Source organism: Anabrus simplex, chromosome 2 (genome assembly GCF_040414725.1).
Source record: "Anabrus simplex isolate iqAnaSimp1 chromosome 2, ASM4041472v1, whole genome shotgun sequence".
Taxonomy (NCBI): domain Eukaryota; kingdom Metazoa; phylum Arthropoda; class Insecta; order Orthoptera; family Tettigoniidae; genus Anabrus; species Anabrus simplex.
In genome coordinates this window covers 540,081,838-540,105,820 of record NC_090266.1, presented here as the reverse complement: position 1 = coordinate 540,105,820, position 23,983 = coordinate 540,081,838, and the positions used below count along the sequence as shown (strand labels likewise).

The window sequence follows — 23,983 nt, the reverse complement described above, 5'->3', positions numbered from 1 at the left end:
GCACACAATTCAGGCAAAGTAGCCGTACGGGTTGTTTTGCTTTTGAGGATCGAAGCTCTGTCCTGTCGTGGAGAAGTTTTCTTAGGTAGTCCAGATCAGTGACCATTAGCTACACTGTAGGTCTCTTTAAATTCCTTTACGGTTTGTTCCACGCAAAGTTTGCTCTCTTTTAACTCCTTTTCTATGCTCCTAAGAGACTGACCAGCTTTATGCATGCTAATAATCACCCAATTCACACTTTCACTGACACTGTCACGGGGCATATTGCAAAACATAGACCAACACAATCTAAGAAGAAGTGTTAAAACCGTAACTAAGCAACAGTGACTCACTGACGGACTATTGAAAGTTCAATGTTGTATCCAACTGTTGGGTATGCGGGAAGGAACATTACGAATAGGGCTGTAGAATTGCAAGTCGAAGAGACGGGAATTTTTTAATTATTTTAGGACCGCGGAAAATTTCATGAATTTCGCTTACTTTGACCATTCAAAAATTAGATGTTTCAACCCAGCTGGATCAAGCAGAACTATTTTTTAGAACATACTTCACTTCTAATGCTCAAATATTTCGTGTAGAGCTGCATTTTACCAAAAATGAAAATTGTACCCTATGTAGGGCAAAAGGGCAACAGGCTTAACTTTACAAGGGTGTTACAGTCTAAGTTTGATATTCGATCCCAGACTTAACCTAACTAGACAAGATGAGATAATGTCCTGGGGCTTTGATGCTGTGATTTTTGGAAGCTGAACTTGAAACATTATGGTGGCTACCCATAGGACTAGGAAGATGGTGTAAGGCGTAATACATAATCTTTATTCATTGGGGATATAACGCTGAAAGATAACCTTAGGTATTGGAGCTGAGCGACCACATAAATGGCAAAAGGGCAACAGGCTTAACTTTACAGTGGTGTTACCATCTCAAGTTTGAGATTCGATCCCAGACTTAACCTAACTAGACAAGATGAGACATGGTCCAGGGGATTTGATCCTGAGATTGGTAGAAGCTGAACTTGAAACAAGATGGCTGCTACACACAGGACTAAAGAGATAGTGTAAGGTGTAATATTCATAGGGGGCGTAATGTTGAGAAGCATCTTTGAGACTCTAAAATGGAGTTCGAGTTTGGGGACTCCCTCGAACTAAAATAGAACTACTGCAGGACTGAATTATGGCACTTCGGCGACTCCATATCGTATTTAGTAGGACGAAAAGCCAATATCATTATTAATAGTTGACCAAAACCAGAGATCGTTTCTGGGGGCGCCCTTGAACAAAAGTAACATTAGTCAAAATATCTAACCTACACAGAGATCAAGCCTAGGACTCCTTTGAACAAAAGAAGAACGGATATCGAACTTGAAACTCTCGTAGACAGAAGCTCAACATTAACAAGGAAAATCGAACACTAGATTTTTTAGACCGAACGGACCCGACTAGGATTCGACCCCGTAGCTCCTCTACTACGTATCTAACAAGCGTAACTGTACATTAAATGTTAGTGCGTTTAATTGATACAACACAGCTGAAGTGCTATTGTTTAATTCGATACACCTAACGTTTGAGCTGCGGGAAATACCTACTCCCCGACCAGGATTCGAACCTCGAGCTCACGTGGACTCAGGAATAAAGAGCGGAAAAAATCAATGGCAAGCTTCTCTTTCCCCCCCCTGTAGACTATGTGCGGACTGTTAGTGTGGGAGTGAAAAACAAGTCGTGACAGGAAATGCATTTCAGCAAAAAAACTGACTCCGTGAGCAAGATGATTATTCTTGGAAGAACTTGCTGAGACATGAAATAACATTTTACCATAGTTTTACCATTTAGCTTAGTATGCACGTACCAGCAAAAAAATTACTGCACTTGCAAGTTGATTAGACTTGGAAGTATGTGCTGAGACATGAAATGCCAAGTTCATTGTTCTTCGCATTAGCCTAGCATGCACATATCAGCAAAAATCACTGCATGAGCAAGTTGACTAACCTTGGAAGTAACTTACTTTTTGAAACAGGGAATACATTTTCTTCGTGGCAATATGTGAAAAGAGGTGTCCCACAAGGGTCAACCCTTGCTCTTTGGCTATTTTCTGTCTATATCAACGACCTAGCTAAACAGCTGACACATTGTAAACGTCACATCTATGCTGACGACGTACGATTGTACATCCATGCAAAACCAACAGACGTTTAGACGGCAATCGAGCAAATTAACTTGGATCTAGAGGCCATAAGTAAATGGTCTTCCCAGCATGGACTTATTTTGAACCCAAAATAGTCCCAAACTATAGTAATTGCCCACCCAAGACTTATTTCCAGTAATTACCGTATGTCCATCCCTGACGTACAACTTCAAAATCAAGCTTTGCCCTTTTGCAAGAGCGTAAAAAATCTCGGTGTAACCATTGACCAGCACCTCTCGTGGACGGATCACATAATATCTGTGAGTAGACGAGTTTTTGCTACGTTGCACACATTAAACAATTTCAAATTTACTTTTCCGTTCAGTTTAAAGAAGAAACTAGTTGAAACCCTCGTTCTTCCAATATTCGATTATTGTGACGTAGTTTACAAAGATGTAAAAAACCGAGCTTCGAGATAAACTACAACGTGCACAGAATGCCTGTGTAAGATTTATATGTAATCTGAAATTTTCAGATCATGTTACCCAGTCTTACGTCGACCTCGGATGGCTACGCCTTGAAGACAGACGCAAGCTGCATACCCTGACTTCATTGCACCGAATCCTTACCTTACAATCCCCATCTTACCTGTATAAACGATTTCATAGCCTTTCTGAACACCATGATAAAAACACCAGAATGCTGAGCTCGACATTGCTCGCTATTCCTAAGCATAAATCCTCAACCTACAACAATTCCTTCATTGCTGTGGCCAGCCGTGAATGGAACTTCCTTCCGCAGGAGGTCAGAGGGATATCAAACCACGGAAGATTTAAAAGTATGTGTTCAAAATATCTCTATGAAACGAGCTCGTAGGGTGACAGTCTTCTTCTTCTTCTTCTTCGTCGTGTGATTCTCGCCGGGTGGCTGTGCTGGGCTGTGCGATCACAGCTCAGCAAGAATTTCTAAGCTTTTTGCCAGAAAAAATGAACTCTGAATTTGCGCATGCTTGCCCAACTTTTCCGATAGGCTGTGGCACGAAGGCAATGGCTGTGGAAACAACAGCCAAGACCGCCATCACTTCACAGCGTTTCTTCGTTCGACCACAGAGAGGCAGCGCTTGCATTACGACCGATATGAAAAGATTTAAGAGAGGATCGCTCAAAACAAACGAGGAAACAAAATACTGTGGAGCTGTTCCCGCTAGGTCTTTTAATACCAAAGAGGATAGAATGCTATTAACTTGCCTATTCCATAGCCACCTTTGCAAATCGATGAACTATAAAAATTGTACTTTTTATGTTGTCAAAATAAGGAAATGATATTTTTATTTCCTTTAATTAAAATGTCTAGTTTAAAAATGTCACTATAAAAATATAACATGTAATTTCCGTTACGAAGTTGCTGGTTTTATTTCAATGATGTTGGTAACATTGGGAAGTTATATTTTTGCGCGCTCACTCCAAGTGTTGGAGTTCGTGAATATTTTGCCATTGCAGGTGTTATTGTGTGTTTAATTATATGATTTTATAGTTTTTTAATGAAGAATGTGTATATGTGTTGGGGTTGTTTGCGTGTTTGTTCAGTGTGGAAAACTCAGTGGAGAACCTCTTGAAAACCACACACCGGTATGTTTCTAAATATTTTTATTTTTTGGACGGGGATGGGTTACAGCACACAACTGATTTTCTGCACCAGCCGCCACTGGTCCTATGAGGAAAACACCAAAACTTTTAAACAACTTGGATTGAATGCTGCGTCTTCTGCAAATACCAACAAGAACCTGTAAGCACTATTTGCTTAAAAGTTTCTATATCAGCTTATTTACGTCAAATTAGGACTGTCCAGGTTTAAGGAAATATTGTATACTGCCCTCCGATGTATCAAAAGTTGCTGTTCAACACTTTATTTACTTAGAAGTAAATTTTAATTAATCCTCTTTACACCATGACAAATATTTAAGGTCATAACACCATCCTCCTTGAATTACTGATCCACAGAACCATCCTGTTCACCATCTCGTTCACACGTTTCAAATCTCATGGAACAAAATTCCTGAGAAAATTAGGGCTATACTAGGTGGAGACGCTTTTAAAACAACCATGAGGGGGAATTTATATGTGACTAGGTCTGCGTATTTCTGTTCGTAATGTTACTGGTCGTATGTCCCACTGACTACATTTTTGATTTTCGGAGATTTATGTGTATTTCTTTCCCACATGTCTAATTACAGTAAATTGCGTTTTCTTATAAAACCTTATTGTATTCTATTGAATTCACATTTTATCTTTATATCCTGTAATTTGCATTTATTTGTTTGTTTCTCTTCATTTCACGTATCAAATTATGAATAATTTAGTCATTATTATTGATTACATATTCCTTATAACAGTTGATAGTGTTTACTACCTAGTGAATAATTTTCGTATATATTGGGGTTTTAATATTATTTTATAATTTACTAATTTTTCATTTCTATGTTATCTTAATTATACATATACAGATAAGCGCAGTTGCAGTCAACTTGATATTTAGTAGTCTATAAACTTGGCGAGATATAAGAGAAAGTCATTTGACTTTAAATCTTGGGAGGATAAATAAATAAATAAATAAATAAATAAATAAATAAATAAATAAATAAATAAATAAATAAATGCAGGTAAATAAATAATTTTCTTTTTCACCTCACGACAAGGTTTCGACCTGTACCAATCTCATTCATTCCATCTTTTCCAAGGTCATCGTTGTCCTCATTGTTCTTTTAGTCTGTAGCGTAATTTTTATCTGACGAGTCTAATATTAGACATCCTACTTACAGAGTGTAACCCGTTCTGTCAGTCATTCAAAACAGCTCGTTAGCTCTCTCAAGAACCCATGTCTCATTCCCATGCTGAAATATTGGAAAAGTTATAGTTTAGTAAATTTTGATGAGTGTTTCCCTTCTATTTCTATACTAAGTGTACTAGTATACTAGGGTACCATAAGGGAAGGAAGGAAAGCCAGATATCTACAGGCCATGAGGGCCCTCGCAGGAATGAAAAAGTAAACTTTTATTTTATACTCATGATTTACACCCCTTGAAGTTCTGTTACATAGCCATGTATTAAAATCATATTAACGAAGAGCCTCATGTTTCCATATTCTGATCAGATGGTCGAAATAAATAAATACCTGCATAAATAAATAAATAAATAAATAAATAAATAAATAAATAAATAAATAAATAAATAAATAAATAAATAAATAATATAGATGTTTCCCTCTCATAGAGAATACGAAATATTCGTCCTGAACGAGCAAATTCAAAATTCCAACACACTGTGGCGGGGCACTGGCAGCCTAGAGTGAGATGACTGGAAAGTTTGTAGTTTCCAGCAACGGGCCAATTACGTTGAAATAAGTACATATTTGTCTGTAACATACGTTTAGTCCTTCAGTAGTGACGTGTATCTTAAAATGCATAACAACTGCTTCAGAGCTAATATTGCGACCGAAAGAAAACGCTGGGTGCCAGGAAGATACTCGTAGATTTCCAATTAAATATATGAACACAGAAACAAGATTATAAATAGGGGGGGGGGGAACTTAATTACATCGACAAAACCTCAGGGTATTATCTAAAGAGCAATGGAGCAATCGGATTGGTGGATAATACGTTTCATTTCGAAAAAAATGTGGTTACATTTTACTTCCGGGCGCGCGATTTCAATTGACGAACTCGCTATACTTTCTGTGCCGGAGGGCAACCTGCCGCCCGCTGTTATACTTCAGAGCAGGGAAAGGAAGGGAGGGGAAGTGGGGTGCATGATAGAATGGAGACAGAGGTAATGCTCGGTGAGAATACATAATTTTCTCTTTTATTTCACGCAGACGCTTCCCAGACCCGGTAAGGAGTGTACAATTTGTTCAGTCCATATTGGCTACTAAGATTTCGGCAAAAAATGGGTGAGAATGGCTCCATTTCGGTACATCAACGATATAATGGCTGATATGCACCTAGCCTCTAGGACAGCAAATAGAAATGGGAGGGAAGTTGCAGGGATTTATGGCGTCCGGCACCCTAACTGCCACCAACCTTGGTGTCCATTGACAAGCGACTCCGTGCCTCAGATTCTCGACACTGGCAGAGCGCCATAGGTACGGAACCCAGAGTTTGAAGAACTAAATATATTATAATCCATCAACCAGTACGATGTCTGCCGCGAGGAATGTTGGTGCTTCTCATACGACGGTCCGGGTGGATGGTATAGATGGACCAACAGTTATTGCACCCTTATCCATATCAATCGGTGAAGAAAATAACACCGCTGGATTATCTACAACGCCTAACCTTTCAAAGGTGGATCTTTAAAAGCTGCGGGAATATTCTACACTTCTTTTCACGGATGAAGTTACATTTACGAGAGAATGCGTGGCACTCCAGAAATCGGAATTTTTGGGTTGAAAAAAACCCTCAGTTTGATATTAGTGAGCACGTTTCATCAGGAGATGGTTTTCCGTGGTTTTCTGCGGCCAGTTTTCTTTGCAAACTGGCATAGGAAAATGAATAAAATGAATGTTGTTCTGCTAGACTGCATATCCATGCGTGGCTGGGAGGCGCGACCAATCGTAAGGAAAATCATGTATAGGAAGCGCATTGTGGGATACGAGGTATTGCTCGCGCAGGGACGATATATAGACAAAAAACAAAACAATTTCCACACCAGATAAAATGAACACAAAAGTGAGATTAGATGCAATCGGCATTTAGCCTTCGGAAAGCAAGCATACGACAACTCACACCAGGAGAAATGCATAAAAACAGATCTAACATTTACACATCGAAAATAACAGCAAACACACTGCCGAAAATAAACCCGTGCAACACCCTCAAGGACTATTTTCAGTGGCACCAGGGTATAATACGTGCATACTGAGGGATTGTTTTGTCAATGATTCATTTGTTACGAAAGTCGGCGATCACATGGCGCTCAAGAGGCCTGTCCGTTCGCACTCTTTTTTGACTTCGCAGGCAGAAGCTGTGCTGAGGTTAATTAAAAGTGAACAGTGTTTGCAAGATTCATTCTAGGCCACAACCATGCCACGCTGACGAGTGCGTGCTCCTGTTGAACATCTGCAGCCATTTTAGGGGCTCGTGTTTTGGGCCTGCGGGTAGCTGGATGGACGTGTCGACTGATTGCTGAACATGTTGGGCACAATTTATCATTGGTGTGTCGCTGCTTTCAGCAATGGTCTGTGGAACGTTCCCACACCCGTAGACAAGGTTCCGGACGTCAGCGTAGTACAGAAGGCACGTCGAGTTCGACGCACTGTGTAAGCAGCGGTGACCGACCTAACATCATCCAAGAACGAAATCCGGTTACATGTTGCATATGCTGTGTCACCAAGGATCATTGGGAACCGTCTGCTTGCAACACGATTACGATCACATGTGCCTCAGGCCAGGCTACCACTTACACCACGATACCGCCAAGCACGGTTAATTTGGTGCCGTGAAATAGTTGACTGGAGAGGGGAATGACGCTCTGTTGTCTTCCGTGACTTTTTTTGAGAACTTGCTTTACGTCGCACCGACACAGACATATCTTATGGCGACGATGGGATAGGAAAGGGCTGTGAGTGGGAAGGAAGCGCCTGTGGCCTTGACTAAATTACAGCCCCAGCATTTGCCTGGTGTGAAAATGGGAAACCACCGGGATCCATCTTCAGGGCTGCCGAAAGTGGTGTTCGAATTCACTATCTCCCGGATGCAAGCTCACAGCTGCACACCCCTAACCGCACAGCCAACTCGCCCGGTTGTCTTCAGTGACGAGAGTAGTTTATGTCTGTATGCAAATGATGGACTTACATGCGTACGGCGTAGACCTGCTGAGCGGCCTATTTCTGAGTGCATTTGCCCACGAAACTCAGGTCCCTCTCCAGGCTTCATGGTTTGAGGGGCCATCAGTTACAACTCGCGGTCACAGTGGGTGTTTCTGCAGGGAACGTAACCAGTGCCCGCTACATTGCACAGGTTGTTGTCCCAGTGCTACTGCCATTTCTTCCACAGGAAGTTGATGTGCACTTTCACGTCCATATACACCTGCTGCGACGCAACGTGCTCTACGTGGTGTACAACAACTGCCCTGGCCAGCAAGATCACCGGATCTTTCGCCAAATGAACACGTATGCAACGTGATGAAGTGGGAACTTGCGCGTTCTCCAGAACCTTCAAGAACCATTGCCGAATTTCATCAAAAGGCGCAAGATGCTTGGGACGTCCGTCGCAGGATGCCATTCGGCACATTTATGATCATTTGCATGCGGGAATACATGTTTGTATTGTCGCCAGGGGAGGGGGTGTGTTGTGTACACTGTGTATTGGTGCGACTGTTCGGGCACCCTTTAAGCTGACACGTGTGTTTCATTTCATCTGAATTTGTAATCATATACTGCTGCAATGATGAATTACCTGTCACATCGATTGTGAATAAAATGACATTGTCACCGAGAAAGTTGCGTGTTTTTCCGGCAGTGTTCATAGGCATAAGAATATATCGAAATTTTTTAATAATAATAATAATAATAATAATAATAGTAATACTTAGTAATACAGTTCCAGGAAAAAAGGAATTATGATATAATAGAAAATTACTGGTAAACTAGGCAGCCTATTAAATTCCCATTAAAGAATCCCCTACATAGTTTACAAAACAAATATAATACGATAATAATAATAATAATAATAATAATAATAATAATAATAATAATAATAATAATAATAATAATAAGAGGAGCAATAGGAATAATAGTAATAAAACATGAAAGTTCGCTTCAGCGTGTCATTGACCTAGCCGGGAACGTGGCGTTGTGGAGGGTTAACTAGCCAGCTGGACTCACATCAACGTCAGGGTATTACACCGCATTGTGTTGTGTGCTGGAGTGGAGAGAAGTGAGGAGATGAGTTACAAATGTCAAATATTTAAGTATTTAAACATAAATATTTATACAGTTCTAAATATTTCGGAGTGTGATTTGATAGTATCTGATGATGTTGATTCAAGAAAGAAACATACCATTCTATTATAACTAAGTTGTTTCTTTTTCAGGTATAATTTCGTTATCGCATGTTTTCTTTTTCTTTTTCGGGTTATTTCTAAATTAGTTTCCACAGAACGAAGAGCCTAACAGTTATAAAAAATAATGGTATGCTTAGTCATAATGGTGGCGACGTAAAGCCCCTAGCAAAAAAAAAAAAAGTCATAATGGTATCCGTTAATTTGGAAGCTATGAAACTAAATACAGTAAATAAGGAACCTGTCCACTAACTCATCCTGTCAACTTGGGGGAAAGTGATGTAATGTAGTTTTGCAACAATAATTTATCATGTTTTGTCTTGGTGGTCATTCTTCTCAGTCAAATCTCTCATTTTTGCCTGCGAAGAACTGGAGTGAAAGGAGTGTTTCATTCGGGCAAAAATTCAACCTCCGCTATTTGACGGGGCGTGACAATTCATTACCCCTAGACAATGAGAACGTGAGTTTCACAGCATAATTCACGACGTTACGTTACTCCCATTCGACTCCGGATGAAGATTCCGAGTTACAAGATCGGTGCATATTCTCATTTGAATTGTCCTGATCCCCTATATGATAACTTATGATTTTTGAACGACATTGTTTCGTACACTTTGTATAGCTACTGTATACTAAGAAATTTAGAGATTCTGAACTGAGCAAACTGATTTGGGTTACGTAGCTATCAGTTTGCATTTGGGAAGCCCTGAAGATGATTGTCTGTGGTTTCCCATTTTCACACCAGACAAATGCTGGGGCTATATCTTAATTTATTAAGGCCACGATCGCTTCCTTCCCACTGGTATCCCCTTCCTATCCCATCGCTGCCGTAAGACCTATTTGTGTCGGTGCGGCGTAAAGCTAACTGTAAAAAAAAAGAAGAGATTCTGAAAAATATATAGAAGTTCAATTACAGTTGTGTTAGTATTTTACTATGCGATGTTTTGTTATTTTTTAAGGAAAACATAATAATTCCCAACATAGTATTTTCAAAACACAAATCATGTCATATTTTAAAGCTGATGTGAACTGGAAGAAACACAAAGGCTGGCTTGAAGTGGAGATATTAAATGAGGAACGCGCTGGGCTGCTGGAGGATGTCATTTCCACGTTCGAAGAGCTTCAATTCCAATTTGAACGAATGCGTTTACTGGCCTGCGCTGAGCAGCTGCTGTGCTCCAGCTTAATTGGAATTTTCTTTCTCCTAGCTGAGAGCCGACGCGTACAGTCAGCACTCCGAGAAATAGTAGCCTACTGCTGGATATTAACTCGTCCCAGACAGCGAGGGATACGACTGAATTTTCTGTTTTTGTTCAATTTTAGCCTAATTTACACCAAATTTTGCGAGATGTTAAGAGTCGAAATGGAGAAAAATCCATAATAGGTTTGAACTGAGTAATTAGATTCGGCCCTTATTTTCTTCTATTTTATTTGTAAAATTCTCTCAGTGCATAATTTATTTTTGAAATTTGGTTGTTGAGCTTAGAAGTCAATGGAGTAATTTTCAAAATTACTCTTTAATGTTAATTTAAAGCTTATATTTTTAACAGCAGTTTACTTAGTAATTGGCACTGCATCTTTAAAAAAAGTTGATTTTTCCAGTCGTTGATTCAGCATATTTATAATGTTTTTAAAAATGGATACTACAAGTTATCACCAACATTTAAATGCAAATGCTGCAAAATTTGAAGCTAATATGCCAAATCTTGTTTGTTTGGAGCGTATTTAATGCTAAGAAAGAGCAAAGCTGGAGTAGTCATGCCTATTTAAATAGATGTAAAGGTGGGATTTTAACGTCTTTAAAATGCCTACACATGCAAGAAAAGAAAACGTACCACCATGTGCTCCGAAGTTCGGAATGTCTACTAGTGGGAAAATTCATACAATGTAGGACATTTGGTATCAAAATGAAATTTTCGATTGCAGTAGTCTAATGTACCTCAACACGTAGATAAATGCGCTTGTTTAATATTCTTTCAGTTGAAGCGGTTAATTTTCCACTGAATTAGTACTATTCCACTGCAAAAATATGTGCTGTTCCTAAAAATATTTCTTGAAACTTTAACAGGTTGATAGACTTGTCGTGGATAGGGAAGATAATTAATAATTAATTGCAATTAAAATACCTGAAGAGGTCTGGAAAAGTTTGGTTGTGTTCCAATGAAATATACTGGGAGACATAATAACCAGAAGAATAGCAGGCAACACATGACATTCAAATAAAATGTAATGGAAGAACCCTTTCTAACACTTCTTTTGAGAATGTGTTGAAAATAAACTTACATTGGCTAGAAAATAATGTGTAGTTTGAGGTGTGTCACACCCGTAACTTCCTGTCACGCATGTAACCATTGATTACAAAATTAATACCTCAGACGATTTATTCATTACTGACTGACTGCTATTGATACCAAATTTGGTAAGACCTTGGGTACATGATCTCTTTCAAGTGGAAAGATTCACAGAAATCAGACACTGAACTTGGCAGACACAAAAGTGATGCCTTTTCCTGTCACACCTGTAAGGATGTGTAATTCGCTTTTACAATTATTTTTTACAAATTTACTTTACGTAGCACCGACACAGATAGGTCTTTTAGCGACAGAAAAACTATGGTTGCCGACAGTGAGGTTCGAACCCACTATCTCCCGAATGCAAGCTCACAGCTGCGTGAGCCTAACCGCACGGCAAACTCACCCGGTTTTACTGTTATTAAATCAGTAGTAGAAAACAATTTAATCAGTTAGGTTACCAGGCACGTATGGCTGTATTGCTTCCAGTTAATGAAAACAGTAAGTTATAATTTCCTAAAATTATCACAAATTTTACTGTCGTGACTGTCATACCCGTAACCATGGATTTTCCCTAGTACAAAAATCCTATTTTAGGCCTTTTTTGTCCGGCATGTTCTCCTCTTTCAGGGTTAAAGTGTGGAAGACTAGGATCAATAAATTATTGATACATGAATAAACTATTTTCAAGACAAAATTCAGGCACTAATTTTTTGCTATTTGGTTAACTTCCTACTAACAAATTCAGGTTCACGGCCGTGATGAGATAGGACAGGGTAAGGGCTGGGAATGAAGCGACCATGATCTTTATTAAAATAGGCCAATAAATTTGGCAGTTGCTAAGTGTGAACACGTGAAATCACAGAATAAGATCCTCAGGATTACCGATAGTAGGATTCAAATTCTCTCCTTCCCGAATGTAAGCTTATAGTTACACGACCCGTATCGAACGACCAACTCGGGGGGTAGTTCCGGCACTGAAACCTCTCTCAGGAACATCGGCAGCGGAAGGGATGTTGACTACATTGCACTCGTACTTTAAGTTTCGTGTCGTTCGAATTAACTCGACAAAGACTAACTTAGGCAACTCAGGTTGCCAACATTGATAAATAATAATAATAATAGTCCGCCTCTGTGGTGTAGTGGTTAGCTTGATTAGCTGCCACCCCCGGAGGTCCGGGTTCGATTCCCGGCTCTGCCACGAAATTTGTAAAGTGGTACGAGGGCTGGAACGGGGTCCACTCAGCCTCGGGAGGTCAACTGAGTAGAGGTGGGTTCGATTCCCACCTCAGCCATCCTTGAAGTGGTTTTCCGTGGTTTCCCACTTCTCCTCCAGGCAAATGCCGGGATGGTACCTAACTTAAGGCCACGGCCGCTTCCTTCCCTCTTCCTTGTCTATCCCTTCCAATCTTCCCATCCCCCACCAAGGCCCCTGTTCAGTATAGCAGGTGAGGCCGCCTGGGTGAGGTACTGATCATTCTCCCCAGTTGTATCCCCCGATCTGATGTCTGAAGCTCCAGGACACTGCCCTTGAGGCGGTAGAGGTGGGATCCCTCGCTAAGTCCGAGGGAAAAGCCAACCCTGGACAATAAACAGATTAAGAAAGAAAGAAAGAATAATAATAATAATAATAATAATAATAATAATAATAATAATAATAATAATAATAATAATAATAATAATAATAATGTAAAGCTGAGTAACACGGACGGTAGAGAACTAGCCTTCTGAGCTCGAGTTGGGCAAGTTCGATCCCGGCTCATTCCGGTGGTATTTGAAGGTGCTACGATACGTCAGCTTCGTGTCAGTAGGTTTACCGGCATGTAAAATAACGCATGTAGTACAACATTCCGGCAACTCGACGTTTTCGAAAGCCGTAGAAATATAGTTAGTAGGACGTAAAAACAAAAACATAGTTATTATTATTATTATTAATAATAATAATAATAATAATAATAATGTTACTCTAGTGATAAATGAACGCAGGATATCTGTAGGCTAGGTGCATTGCAAGTGCATTAAATTTCAGGTTGATCGCATTAAGAGTAAGATCTGTAGTTGACGGGAGAATCACTTAGATATGCATGATTGCATTTTTTGTCCGGCCCCGCGGTGTAGGGGGCAACGCGTCCGCCTGTCACCCGGCGGCACGGGGCTCAATTCCCAGCCGGGTCATGGGTTTTTAATTGTAAATGATTAATATCCCTGGCCTGGGGACTGGGTGTTTGTGTCGTCCTTAACGTTCCTTTCCTGACATTCAACACTCTACACATCCGCAATTCCAATTACACGCAGGTTCATATCATATGGTGTAAGTAGGGACAAAAAGTATCATTACAAAAAAATATTACACTTTTATCCACCCTTTATATTTCCCCTCATTTCTGAGGCACATAAGTGGAAATGCCTCTCCCTGTCTTGTCGTGACCTACTCGCTTCCTTGCTATCTGCGGTGCTTTTTTGCACTTTCGTAATTTTGGCATTATTGCTGACCTTGGTTTGACGTTTTCTTTCCAGTATAAAAGGAAAGCAATAATTGGATTAAAATTCTAAGAATACTGTCAGAGGTACAAAGCCCTTAAAACGTTGCCGGAACGATCTTCGTAGCAACTCTCTTAGTTGCCGGCTATAAGACTTAAATCTTCACACGTCTTCCACTGATATTTCTTTTATTTTTTGTTGTTTCGAAAAAAGGCATAGAATAAAATATCGCCATGAGCTATTTTCGTATACAACCAACCGTAAGAGAGACAAATCGAATTTTATGCTTTAAGCCCCTTGTGAAGTACCTCTACTGCTGACATGTTTTGAAAAATCCATGGCTAAGATCTTACTCGACCTTATTCTAAACTGAAATACTAAGTTTCATTAAAATCAAAGCGGACAGTCATTAAAAGTAATGTCAGTATTCTTGTCTGAATACAATGTTAACAGGCTGGAACGACGTGTTTAAAAACAATGCTAACAAATGAAATGCTCGATGAAATGCAAAATGGCACAGTTTCTCACTTTTCACGAACAGTACTATGTAGGTGTTATAAATATGCCAAATTCCAGATCTGGAATGACCCGGCCACAGACAGCGGTAAACATTGCTGTGCCGTCTTTTTCCGTTAAGTGTGCACACTACCCATTCCTAGCAGCGCCTCATAGCAGAGATGAAATACTATGATGGACCAGTGGGTCAAGTACCAGTAGTTACCAGAACACAGAAGAACGATCTCTAACTCCCCAGCTATTTCCCACCTGTATTCAGGCATGCTGTTCTAGTCGACACGCAGCAGTAATTCCATCTGTCAGAGATGAGCGGTAGCAGAAGAGACAAAGTACATCACAGAAAACAATAGCTAATGTAATGTTAATCAATTGTATGGGCTTACGATATTGTAGGTTTTCTTCTGACTCTGTGATGTTAGGGCATCCCGTGTCAAAGAAGTTCTTCTTTCTACTTTTATGACGTTCATTCACGACTTTTTCTCATTTTGTTAGCTATATTTACAATTATCCTTGCCGATACGGGCTGATGATCACCTTAAGACAATCACTACAAAAACCTTTTCTCTTTGCTAGTTGCTTTACGTCGCACCGACACAGATAGGTCTTATGGCGATGATGGGACAGGAAAGGGGTAGGAGTGGGAAGGGAGCAGCCATGGCCTTAATTAAGGTACAGCCGCAGCATTTGCCTGGTGTGAAAATTGGAAACCACGGAAAACCATTTTCAGGGCTGCCGACAGTGGGGTTCGAACCACTACAAAAACCACCACCATTACCAGTTAACACGATTGAACCATATGGCCATGTCTGCGATACTCGGCGTTGACATGGATATCTCTGTTATTGTAGCCTGTATGGTAAAAAACCGTATAAGACATATATATATATATATATATATATATATATATATATATATACATACACACACACACACACACATACATACATGACGGAATATTAAAAATCGTATTTCCTTCTTACTGCGGACTCGACCGATACAGAAATAGACCTAGCATTAACTTTTTAATTCTGAGCAATGTACAGACAAAACTCCTATTTTTATATATATTGTATATATTGTACCGGGAACCTTTTACCGGTACAATATAAACATATGTAGACAATTTGTAACTACAAAACATTGTGACTGAGTTCGACTCGTTGGCTGAATGGTCAGCGTACTGGCCTTCGGTTCAGAGGATCCGGGGTTCGATTCCCGGCTGGGTCGGGGATTTTAACCTTAATTGGTTAATTCCAATGGTTCGGGGGCTGGGTGTGTGTGTGGCGTATTCAACATTAGAAATCATCCTAGGTAGGGCCCTCATCTTCACAGACATGCAGGTCGCCTAATAGGCCGTCTACTAGAAAAAGACCTGCACCAGTCCGGAGGCCATACGCCATTATTATTAGTATTATTATGGTGACTGAGAGAGTTAGCCGTCCGGTTAGGGGCGCGCAGCTGTGACTTTGCACCCGGGAGATAGTGGGTTCGAAACACACTGTCGGCAGCCCTGAAGGTGGGTTTCCGTAGTTTTCTATTTTCACACCAGGAAAATCTGAGATATTTGAGAATTAAATTTGAATCTTTCCCCCAATCTAGCATTTTTCCTAGACTGAAAAGAATATCTATAGCCTTATTCCCCGACTTTATATACAGATTTTCATTAAATTCGGCTTAGCAATTTTCTGATACCTTAATTAAGGCCACGACCACTCCCTTCCCACTACTAGCCCTTTCCTGTCCTATCGTCCAATGAACTCCTTGCTTGTCAGTATCAACCTGCAGTGATTACTATCTCATCTATTTTGGTTATATTGGACATTCCAGCCTACTAAAAATTCATCTGTTAAGTCCAAGCTGAAGCCCTATTAGAATATTCTTTACATTCCATAGTGTACATACTCATGTGGAACAACCTATGACCAAGTGTTTTTTACTTCTTTAGTATGTCAAACATGGCTTTAAAGCCTCCCTGACCGAGCTCGATAGCTGCAGTCGCTTAAGTGCAGCCAGTATCCAGTATTCGGGAGATAGTAGGTTCGCACCCCACTGTCGGCAGCCCTGAAAATGGTTTTCCGTGGTTTCCCCATTTTCACACCAGGCAAATGCTGGGGCTGTACCTTAATTAAGGCCACGGCCGCTTCCTTCCCACTCCCAGGCCTTCCCTGTCCCATCGTCGCCATAAGACCTATCTGTGTCGGCGCGACGTAAAGCAACTAGCAAAAAAAAAAAATCCTCCCTGAAAATGAACCAGACTGTTCAACAGATAAAAGCACGATAATCCAAAAGCTGATAATTACGTTTTACTACAAATTTAAAAATTGAATTCTCTTTTAACAGGTCATTCTTTTTAATTATAAATACTAAGGTGTACACCTTATAAAAACGACTACTATTACATTAATGACTATCAGCTTACATATGTAAATACTATTTTAGTTTTATCACGCATATTTCCTAAATTACTACTGTGATAATACTCTAATAGTCATGATCAATGTATTTTATTGTCTTTGTATAATTTGTCCTAGGCTGATGATGACATATAGTTTTGTCGAAACCGGTACCAAAAGTTCATAAACGTGATGATTTAACAGAAATGTAAAAATTTTCACGTAATATATAGTATTGAAAAGGTGGATCTTATCGTTTTCTTTCTTTATTGTGAATCATGATTTTTTTTTTGCTAGTTGCTTTACGTCGCATCGACACAGACAGGTCTTATGGCGACGATAAGACAGGGAAGGGCTAGGAGTGGGAAGGAAGCGGCCGCGGCCTTAATAAGGTACAGCCCCAGCATTTGTCTGGTGTGAAAATGGGAAACCACGGAAAACCATCTTCAGGGCTGCCGACAGTGGGGTTTGAACCCACTATCTGCCGAATACTGGATACTGGCCGCACTTAAGCGACTGCAGCTATCGAGCTCGGTGCATCTTGATTCAATACGGAACCCGAAGGATGAAATTCTTAACGTTAAATGTCCCATCGTCGCCATAAGACCTGTCTGTGTCGTTTGCGACGTAAAGCAAATATATATATTCATGTGAAATAAACGTATTGTCTGTTAAGAAGTGTGTTGTGAATACAATTTCGGCTTGTTCTAAGCTAATGATTTAACATGCCGTTGCTGGCGAGATGTAGTGTTTACAGTGCACTATGTCTTCTGGTATGGGCTATATCAAATTTGTTACTTTCGTTGACCTGTCTCAGTCTCATCCTTGGCTTTGACAATATGAAAGTGACTGAGGTATGAGCATGCTAGTAATACCATTGCTTATGCAGCCAGTCCCTGTTATGAATGGTGTGAAGATATCGCTTATAGGGTCGGTTGGTGCATGCATTTCAGTGGGCTTGGCAGACTGATATGTAATAGCAGCGGCGGGCTCGGTGAGGAAAGCAACGGGAAACTACCTCACTCCCCATTTCCCTAGTACGCCTCTTCAGTGACGCCTAGGCTATTTATGACAGCTGTTGGCGGAGCTGCAAAGGATCAAACCAGCCTTCGGGATGAATACCCAACACAATGGTTTAACGTCGTACAAACACCTCGGAGGTTATCGATGACGCAAGGATGAGAAAGTGGTAGGATTAGGAAGGTAGCAGCCGTGGTCTTATTTACGATACAGCCCCTGCCTTTGTTTCGGCAAATTAACATGAATGTTCATACAATTACCAACCGAACAACACAATTTCTTCATGCCAGTTAAAAACCAGAATCAAATAAGAAAGGGGTTAAGTGTAGAGATACCAATGAAGGAGATAGCTAAGAAAAAGTTATATTTCTTTGTGAAGACAAAGTAACTTCACATTTCTTCTTCAGCTCGTTCGGTGGTATGAAAACGTATGTCAGTAATTATTAACCAAATTAATTACTTTGCTTATGTTTAAGGAACATTCTGAACATGATTTATAAACATAATAATTCCTTGATATGTGATGCTTTGGTTCTTAAGGAAGTAATATGTAATAATATATTTTCTTTCACTTATGTTGGTCTGCAGAGTATCAAACACATTGTATTTAGAAGAGCGATTTTGTCTTTCCTGAAAATGCCATTTTTGTAGTTGCGTTAGTTTCACACTAAACCCTCGATATTATGCGTTGGCTGTGATTGTGATATGGTGGAATATTACAAATTGGTATGGCTGTGGAACATGAGGCAGTAATTAAATTCGAGTTTAATGTGGGTGTGCATATGGGAAAACATGTTGGGTCATATGTTAAGGAACTGAAGAGTGTCTGTTCAAAAGATAATATTTACACTTCAATACTTCTTGTAGTATTTCGTCCACATGCATGAGAGCAGTTGAATACTATCGAATGAGCAATCCATTCCAGAATGATATAATTCCTTAAAAGCAGTACCATACCCAATCATGGGTACGTTCCACGTGCCTTTTATTATACGTTTCCTTGCGTTCTTCCACAACTTCCTTAGGATAAGAATAGCTCATTGTGAACAGACAATTCTCAATTATTTACTTTTCTATGGCACAATAGTTTCCATTGCTCTTGTGCCGTCAGTTACACGAACAGATTTAGACTCCTCTCTCACAACACCTGAAGTCTGAGTTACTTCATTTTCTTTTGGCTTATGCTAATTTGGTTTATTAACATACCGTCTAGTAGTACCGGCCTTCCCGACGTCTCTGTTGTACATGGTGTTCGCTGCGAGGTAGTCTTCAGCATTCTGAGCTAGGAGTTTCGGGAACACGATATGACGCTCGTACCTGTGAAACAAGCAAGCATTGCTGTCAAACAACAATAGTTTACTAGGCGATACAATATTACTAGAAAATCTCCGTGTGGGTACTGTGGGGTTAAAGTTGACTGAACTTTGTCCTTGAATGTAGGGCAGTAACTGTCTGTTGGAGAGGCACGTGCCTTTTTAATAACATTTTATTTAATTCTCCCTGAGGCGTTACATAAAAAGGAACATGCATATACAAAACACAAATACAAAAATCATTACAAGTACAAAGTGAAAATAAGGCAGCAATACCAAACCAAAATCTACTGATTGAAGGAGAAAGATTTATGGTTTTTAAACATATGTCATGACCGCACAAAGAAAACGTGTGAGTAGAAACAAAAAATTAAAACCCGTTTATAATTATTCAGCAACTTTAACGTTTACTAGTTTGTATCTTAAAAAATTAAAAATTGATACAAGAGAACAAGTTGTTTACATAAAATTTGAACTGAAAAAAATCACCTTTTCCCTTTTCACAGTAGGATTAGTGATATGTATGTCTGTCGTCTTCGTTGTCATAATCGTTTTACAGTATGTTCACAATTATACTAAACACAAAATACTCTTCACATCAACATAATAGGAAGGTACTGCAGAATTTGAAAAGATGTTTTCCAAAGGCTTTTTCAAGACAATTCTGTCTGACCATCTCCCAGCGTTCTTTCGTGAGGTGATCCAGAAACGCAGTTAATGTCACACTTTTACACTGTGTGTATGCCTTGATATTGCAAACAATGGCGACAGCTATTCTCCGTATGCAAGCGTTTCCGCTCTCGTTCTGTCTGTAATTTAGTTCCAGATTCAGTATCTCCCTCACTCTGTCACTGGTTGTTGTTTTCTCTGATATCCGGTAGATAGCATTTAGTGTCCATCTCCAAACTAATGCCGCATTGCCGCATGTTGTAACCCGATGCACGAGATTGTCCGTATGATGGCATACCAGGCATTTGTTATCAGAAACTTGTCCATGCCTTTTCATTTTCTCATCCATCAGAATGATTTCATTTGTGTACATATAGAGCGATACTCTCCATTCATTTGGGATACATTTGTTCCATATATTCTTCCAGATCTGCTTCCATTTACGGTGTGGATATTTCTGCTGTACTATTGGAGCTGATTTATATTTCATCAATCTGAATTTGTATATATTCTTAGCTTTATCCAAATTTCCATCTGTAATTTCTGTTTCTGGAAGTTGTTGTAGACTGGAGAGAGCGTTCCTAAAGCAGCATCGAAATGGATGTTTTTTATTTTAGGTTTGTAGTTACACACAATTTTAGCTTTGCACTATCAGATACATCTCCTCTTGTGTACAATGACTTATTAATATGAGACAGAAAGGGTGCTGCGCATTTCCTTTTTCAACTGCAATTAAGAGCAAGCCAGCATCCTGTTCAGTCAGATGAAGTTGGTCTCTTCTTATTCTGTATCTGCAGCCTTTCCATAGACAAAATAAAACTGCCATTTCTACACGTTGGCAAATGGCATGTGAGGCTGGGAGAATTAGGTAAACATACCGGAGCTTCGACAGCGCAAAAATATTAATACGCCAAATTTTTTGGAAAATGTTTAGCGTCCTTGACAGTTTCTTATTTACATGAAATCGTAGAGTGTTTAGAGCAGATGCACAATTAGTCTCTATCGTCTCTGAAATATACCTACTAAAGGTAATGCCCAATATCTTGCAGTGGTTTACAATTGGAATCCTGGAGCTGTCAAAGATTTGCCGATTTTCATTTGAAACTAATAGCAATAATGAGGATTTGTTATAATTCACTTTTGTACCTGGCACCTTGTAGAAGGCCTCTAGAGTTTTTTGCGCATTATTAGCATCTTAGTCACTGGTCAACTGTAGGGTAATTTCATCCGCGTATGTGCGTACTGTTAAACATTTGTTGTTAATATTTAGTCCGGCAAAATAAATTTTCAAACTTAGAATCAGGGGTTCTATTGCCAAGACAAAATGTGTCATGGATAATGGGTATCATTTTCTATGTGATTTGTTTACTGAAAACTTTTGCTGAGAGAAATCCATTAATCATAACTCGTGAGGATGCCTTTCGGTGTATGTGCTGTTTTGTTTCTATGACACTGGAAACCGAAACTTTTTTAAAGTTTCCAAATATAAGAGTGTGCTATCCTATCAAATGCTTTGCTGAGGTCAATGTTAGCCAAGGCTCCTGAAGCATTGTCACACACTGAATTATATAGGATTACATCTCGAATTGCCAGTAGATTATGTAATATGTTTTTCCCACGTATAGTGCAAACCTGTCCATTATTCATTAATGAAGGGAAGATGGTTCTGGTTCTGTTCGCTAAGATGCTGGCCAATAGCTTATATTCCGTACTTAATTAATATTTTAATAGGTCTATAGTCACTAATATACGTGCACATGGAGAGTTTGGGAATTAGGATGATAAGTCCCTCTGTAAATGTATCACTTATCGTATGACTGATGGCATAATTAATAATTTGTGTCATGTCTTTACAGATAATATTCCAGAATGTCTTATACCATTCATACTGGATCCCATCATAGCCTGGAGTCTTATTCGGCACAGTATATGGTCTAACGTTTGCTTCACTTCTTCTTCTTCGGAAATATTATTAGTAAGATGTGTGATATCTTTTCCCTCTAGATGACTCTGGAGATGAGGAATATATATGTCAATATACAACTTTGAGATGCTTTCGTCTGCAAACATTTCACGGAAATATCTCTCACTTTCTGCAAGGAGTTATTCCTTTGTATTATCCCATTATTATCCCATCGATTTATAAATTGCTTATTTGCTGATCGTCTGACCTCGGCAGTGTGATCGAGAGAGATTTTCTCTCTTTCTATGAGGGAAGTGCCTTTCACTGCCTTGGGGTTCACACAGACTACAGCAGGAATGAACGCTACCCAGTTAGTGCCACCCTACCAGAGGATCTAATTACCTTTACACAGACTAACTTTTTGCTCGGGTAGAGAGCATTGTAATTTTTCCAATATTTACTCTTCAATTACTACCGATTTTTGGTCACCTGTGTGATCGCAGGTGCGAACTGTGTCGCACATGTGGATGTTTCTCTGTTTTACAGCCGGATGCCCTTCCTGACGCCAACCCTATATGAAGGTATGTAATCACTATTGCATGTTTCTGTGGTGGTTAGTAGGTAGTGTAGTGTGTTGCCTAAATATTAAGAGGAAAGTTTTGGGACAAACACAAACACCTAGTCCCAGGGCCGGAAGAATTAATAAGACGTGATTAAAATCCCCAACCCGGCCGGGAATCGAACCCGGACCATACAAACCGAAGGCCTCAACGCTGAACATTCACCTAAATTGTCGGACTTGTTTACAATTATTTGGTTTGCTTTATTCTGATTTCAGTATGATTCCTTACCTGAATGGTCATCGTAGTGGTCTTCGCTTCAGAGGGCCCCGGTTCGATTACCGGCAAGGTCGGGAATTTTAATCTCAAAATGGTTAATTCCATTGGCTCAGGGTTGTAGCTTTGGGCTTGCCTTCGAGAGATCGTGGGATCGAATTCTACCCTCGGCAGCTCTGATGATGATTTTCCTTGGTTTCCCATTTTCACACCAGGCAAGTGCTGGGATTGTCCTTAATTAAGGGCAAGGCCGCTCTTTCTCAACCCTAGCCATTTCCCATACTTGCTTCGCCGTAAACCTTTGATGAGTTAGTGTCGAAGTTAAACCACTAGCAGAAAATTGGCTTGGGGCTATGTGTTTGTACTGTGTCCAACAATCCTGAAACTCATACTCCACACGTAACACCATCCTTCACAACAATAACACGCAGTTTTCTACACACGACAGACACTACCCACTCTCATCAGTGGGTCTGCCTTGAAAGGGCTGTACTTATAAACCAAACCAAACCAAAACCACTGCTGCAAGAGCTCCAAAGGGCCATGGACTACCAAGTGACCGCTGCTCATCCCAATGGCCTGCAGATTACAAGGTGTCATGTGTTTAGCACGACGAAACTTCTCGGCCGTTATTCTTGGCTTTCTAGACCGGGGCCACTATCTCACCACCTAACACCTCATTTGTAATTACGTACGCTGAGTGGTCGTCGATCCAGCTCACAGATCCAGGTAAGAATTCCTGACCTGGCCGGGAATCCAAACCGTGGCCTCCGTGTAAGAAGCAGGCACCGTACCCCTACACCATGGGAGAGGCCGCGTACAGAATTATTATATATATAATTCGCTGGGGCCATCAAGGACCACGTTAAGTCTTATTGCATTTGACACTGAACTTGGCCTTCTTTAGAGCCCAGATTTCCCTCATTCTTTGTGAGTGGGCCTGCTTACGCTCCTCTGTCCAAGGGGCACCGTGTCTTCTCTTCGGTTGCTCGTCTCGGTTTAGCCCGTTCGTCAATATTTTCTTGCGGAAGAGATCTCTGTTAAGGGCGTCTTCAGCTGAGATATGTGGCATTTGCAGCTCTTCTTTGGTATTTCTAAACCAGGGAATTGTGGTTTTGGGGTTTGAATCAAAAAAGTGAAATATTTCTTTAGTTAACTTTCTTCCGTCCATTCTTTTCAGATGACCGTAAAATCGTACCCGTCTTTTTCTGATTGTGTCGGTAATTTTCTCTATTTTGCTGTAGACTTCCTTGTTGGATCTCTTTTGATGGATTCCATTTCTGTACTTTGATCCCAAGATTCCTGTCACAATTTTGCGTTCTCTTTTCTCTAGTTCTTCAAGGAGTCCTTTGTTGGCATTTAGAGACAGGGTTTCGGCTGCATAT

At 40.0% G+C, this 23,983-nt stretch overlaps 1 protein-coding gene across 1 annotated transcript in view; it reads right to left on the bottom strand.

The window, feature by feature from the left end:
- The window catches only part of LOC136863589 (cytosolic carboxypeptidase 6), a 1,034,988-nt gene that overhangs the window by 80,459 nt on the left and 930,546 nt on the right, over window positions 1-23,983 (bottom strand). Inside the window, exon 10 of the mRNA XM_068226007.1 lies at window positions 19,084-19,194. Within this exon, the coding sequence (XP_068082108.1) occupies window positions 19,084-19,194 (111 nt within the window). The remainder of the gene's footprint in view (window positions 1-19,083; window positions 19,195-23,983) is intronic.